The 3,843-nt window shown below is 36.6% G+C and overlaps 1 protein-coding gene across 1 annotated transcript; it reads left to right on the forward strand.

Moving 5' to 3' along the window:
• The first annotated feature begins 2,557 nt into the window (after positions 1 to 2,557).
• On the forward strand, positions 2,558 to 3,843 carry LOC110780463 (uncharacterized). Its single transcript, XM_021984851.2, has 3 exons — positions 2,558 to 2,695; positions 2,960 to 3,327; positions 3,425 to 3,843. The coding sequence occupies exons 2-3, from the start codon at positions 2,983 to 2,985 to the stop codon at positions 3,587 to 3,589; spliced, it is 510 nt and encodes a 169-aa protein (XP_021840543.1). The 5' UTR covers positions 2,558 to 2,695; positions 2,960 to 2,982; the 3' UTR covers positions 3,590 to 3,843.

Consider the following 3,843-nt stretch of genomic DNA (forward strand, 5'->3'; position numbering starts at 1 on the left):
ATGCCTAGCTAGAGGCCGCTTCAGTTCAAGTGGAATTAATGATATTAATCCACAGCTTACTCTTGAATGAACCCGTAAGGTCACACAAATAGTACGTAAACTGATCAAGTATTTAATGGCATTAAATACTCCATCTATGGATATTCGGAATCGACGGATCTTGGTTTCAGTGGGAGCTGAGATCGTCACAGGCAAGAAATGAATACTCCGGAAACGATGATATTGCCGGAAACGGAAATATGGATCGTATCGGAAATATAAATATTATCCAAGTCGTAGATGTTGCCGGAAACGGAAACATGGTACGTATCGGAAAATATTATCGGAAATGGAAATATTGCCGGAATCGGAAATATTGCCGGAAACGGAAATATTGTCAGAATCGGAAATATTATCGGAATCGGAAAATAATTCCGGAAACGGAAATATTAAATATTTGTTCGAAACGGAAATTGATTCCGGAATCGGAAATGTTAAATATTGTTCGTATCGGAAATGAATTCCGGAACCGGGAATTTAATCGGAAGCGTATCGTACGAATAAGCATCGGACGAGGCCTGCCGGACGAGGGCCCAGCACGAAGCCAGGCCATCGCCCAGCAAGCCACACGCATCCAACAACACGCCAATGCCTCGACCAGGCCCAGCGCAAGGCCAGTCCCAGCCAAGGCTGGCGCGCGCGCACAAATGGGCTGCGGGCAGTGGGCCTGTGCGCCGTGCGCACAGCGTGGGCCGCAAGGCTTGCGCATGGGCGTGCGATGCTCGTGCGGTGCGTGTGTACGTGCTAGAATCCTAAAGCTATCGGAATTCGTGCATAGATTAAATCCTAATCCTAAAAGATTAAATTAATTATTTAGAGTTCTAATAGGATTCTAATTAATTAATTAGTATTCTAACAGGATTCGAAATCCTTTCCAAGGTTCTATAAATATATTCCTAGGGTCATAAATTTATACACAAGTTTTCAAGTATTCAAAGCTAGGATTTTTAAGCAGAAAAATCAGCCATAACTCTTGCCCATTTAGCCGAAAATAAGTAGTACCTTAAGGGCGATTCTAGTTAGTCAATCTTAAGGCGGATCCGGACGTGCTGTGGACTATCTACGGAGGGACGACACTTGGAGTCCTAAAGACTTGTTCTTGTTCGGTGCAGGCGTAGCTAGGGAAGGCACGCAACAAAGAGTATGCATCTAAACTATGCTAAATGATTATGTGTAAATAATATGTTTTCCTGGCTTTATGGTTTTTCCGCATGATTTATGAATTGTCATATGTATCATAACCTAACAATTATGTGTAAATAATATGTTTCCTGGCATTAAGGTTTTTCCGCATGATTTATGTTTTGTCATATGTATCATAACTTAATAGAAATTACTGACTGTATTTAATTACATACCGACCGCCTCTTTTACCAACCATTATAATGTTGGTCGGTAAAATTTTAAAATAAGTCGGTAAATTTATCGACTGTGAAATCAATTTTTATTTTTCATTTAACGACTACAGGTTTAACGACTACCCATTTACGACCATTAATCGTCGGTAAATACTTCAACAACTGATTATTGCCGACGTTAACAAACACGATTTCTTGTAGTGACTAGTTCATCCCCTATTATGTTAATCTAAACTAAGAATCCTCTAAAAATAAAGTAGAGTTTAGGGGATTTACTCGAACAAAATACTTGGGAAGTGTACTTAATCTATTAGGAATTATGTCCTCGCCCATGCAGAATTGTAATTATTCTATAGTGGTCCTATTTACTACTCATTTATTCTATAGTGGTCCTATATTTACAACTCATTTACCACGTGATACAAAATTATTGATACGATAGATAGGACCAATAAACTTAAAAGTTATTACATTAGGGGTCCTTTCGGACTTTTTTAAGAAAAGGATCTTATCATGAATAACTACAATATAAGAAAAGATATGATTAGATACGTGTCAACAAAAAGTTTTGGGCTCGTGCTCTATTTCGAATTGCTTTTTTCTTTCCATTATATTACAGGAGTTGTGCACCTTAACTCCTACCTAGTATCTTATCTATTTAAAATACTTAAAATAATTTAATTGCGTTAGTTGGTAAATCTTTAAGGGATTGGCAACAAAGATCTAGGATGCAATCGATCTCATGTAAATCATTTGTAGTTTTGCCCTTTGTAACTCGTTCTCTATACAAAAAACACAAAAATAAAAAAATTACTTAAAAGGGACGGAGATAATAGTTTTATTAGGGTCACTTATATATTTTTAGTGTAACTTTTATTTATTGAGAATATAAAAGTACTTTGTAAATTTTATCGAGAATAATGGTTATTTTTGCTTTATGCCTAATAAGTGGTGTCACACAATGATATTATAATGGTAAATCGGAGGCAAGCAAAACCATTTGCAAAAGCTTTTACGTGCACTTATTCTTTTGGGGCTCCCTAACAAAAGAGAGATGGGATTAGAGAATCTTGGCTTTTAAGGGCATTCTTTGGGGACTCCATAACAAAAGAGAGATAGGATTAGAGAATCTTGAATTTTACGTGCACTTATCCTTATATTAGCTTGTTCACTATGGTTGTGCCTTTGCGAATGCCTTAGTCTATAAATATGCAATCGATTTTGCTTCATGTATATCAAGTAATACAATCTCACCTTCAATTCCGTGTTTTCTTATTATTATATATCTCAAAGTTAATGTAATCTTCTCGTTTCTTATTTACTTTTCCTGTTAATTTTCCTCTTCCCTTTTATTAAATATGTAGAAATATGTAGTGTTAATTTTAACGACTAAGGTAAAATATTATATGTAGTATTAATTCATATAGTCGATCTTTAGGTAGCTAAGATGTTGCATGTACAATCTAGTTATGGGATTTCCCTTTTGTTATTTTTCCTATTTTGTACGTTGCTGTGTTGATTATATTATTATTATTATTATAAAATGTATTTATTAATTGTAGGTTATTAAGAAAAAGGAAAGGATATGGCGGACATTAATGTAACACCTGAAGTAGTGGAGGATGTGGAAATTGATTTGGAAGCAAAGGCCAAGGAATATGAGGCTAGTTCCAAGGCCAACAACTCCGGAGAATATCAATTGATGACCGATATCAAGAACTTTAGCAAAGGCCGCGTGCACAAAGTGGAGACTCATTTTTGGAATGGACGCACTTTGACTAACTTCCCTGCACTCCCAATTAACACTGGTGTTGCCATGCGCCAGGCCGGACCCCTTCCTAAAGGTGTTAAGTGGGGAATCGTCTATGCTGATGGTGAAGACACCACTGCTCGTAAATTCATCGTTGCTGTAGATGGCCCAAGTGGAAAGGTATGTACTATATATTATAATTAACTAACCAAATTAAGTGAAAGTACTTTTAAATATTTTATAGGTTTTTTTGACAACATATATGTTGTACGTACAGATATATGTTGAAGCTGGACCAATAGGTCCGGTTGATTGGAACGTAGTTGAAGTGAAACTGGACCAACATTCTGGAAGCAAAGCTGAGACCACTGACCCAATTCTTGGAGGCAAGATTGTGGCTCAGGTTACTGGTACTTATGCAGTTGCAAGGTTCTACAATTAGCTTAATTGTCACTTCGACCAGCTTCAGCTTGCTTGCTACAGGCTACATAGCTAGCAAGCATCTGATTTATGCAATTAATTAAGTTCGTCTTTATTTCGATCATGCACTTAATAAAACAAATGCTTCCCTCTTGGGATTGTGATTTGTGGTTTGTGATATGTGATCAACGAATAAAAAAGGAGGATTCTCCCTTTTGTGCTTTGTAATCACATAGATCTGTTATAAATGGAAGTTTAAGAGTTTTTATTTTAATA

This window comes from Spinacia oleracea, chromosome 3, assembly GCF_020520425.1.
Source record: "Spinacia oleracea cultivar Varoflay chromosome 3, BTI_SOV_V1, whole genome shotgun sequence".
In the NCBI taxonomy this organism is placed as follows: Eukaryota; Viridiplantae; Streptophyta; class Magnoliopsida; order Caryophyllales; family Amaranthaceae; genus Spinacia; species Spinacia oleracea.

Excerpts from the sequence above, each read along its gene's own strand:
- LOC110780463 (XM_021984851.2), top strand. The coding sequence starts at position 2,983 with ATGGCGGACATTAATGTAACACCTGAAGTAGTGGAGGATGTGGAAATT. Across the intron at positions 3,328-3,424 it reads TAGATGGCCCAAGTGGAAAG|ATATATGTTGAAGCTGGACC; the intron begins GTATGTACTATA and ends TTGTACGTACAG.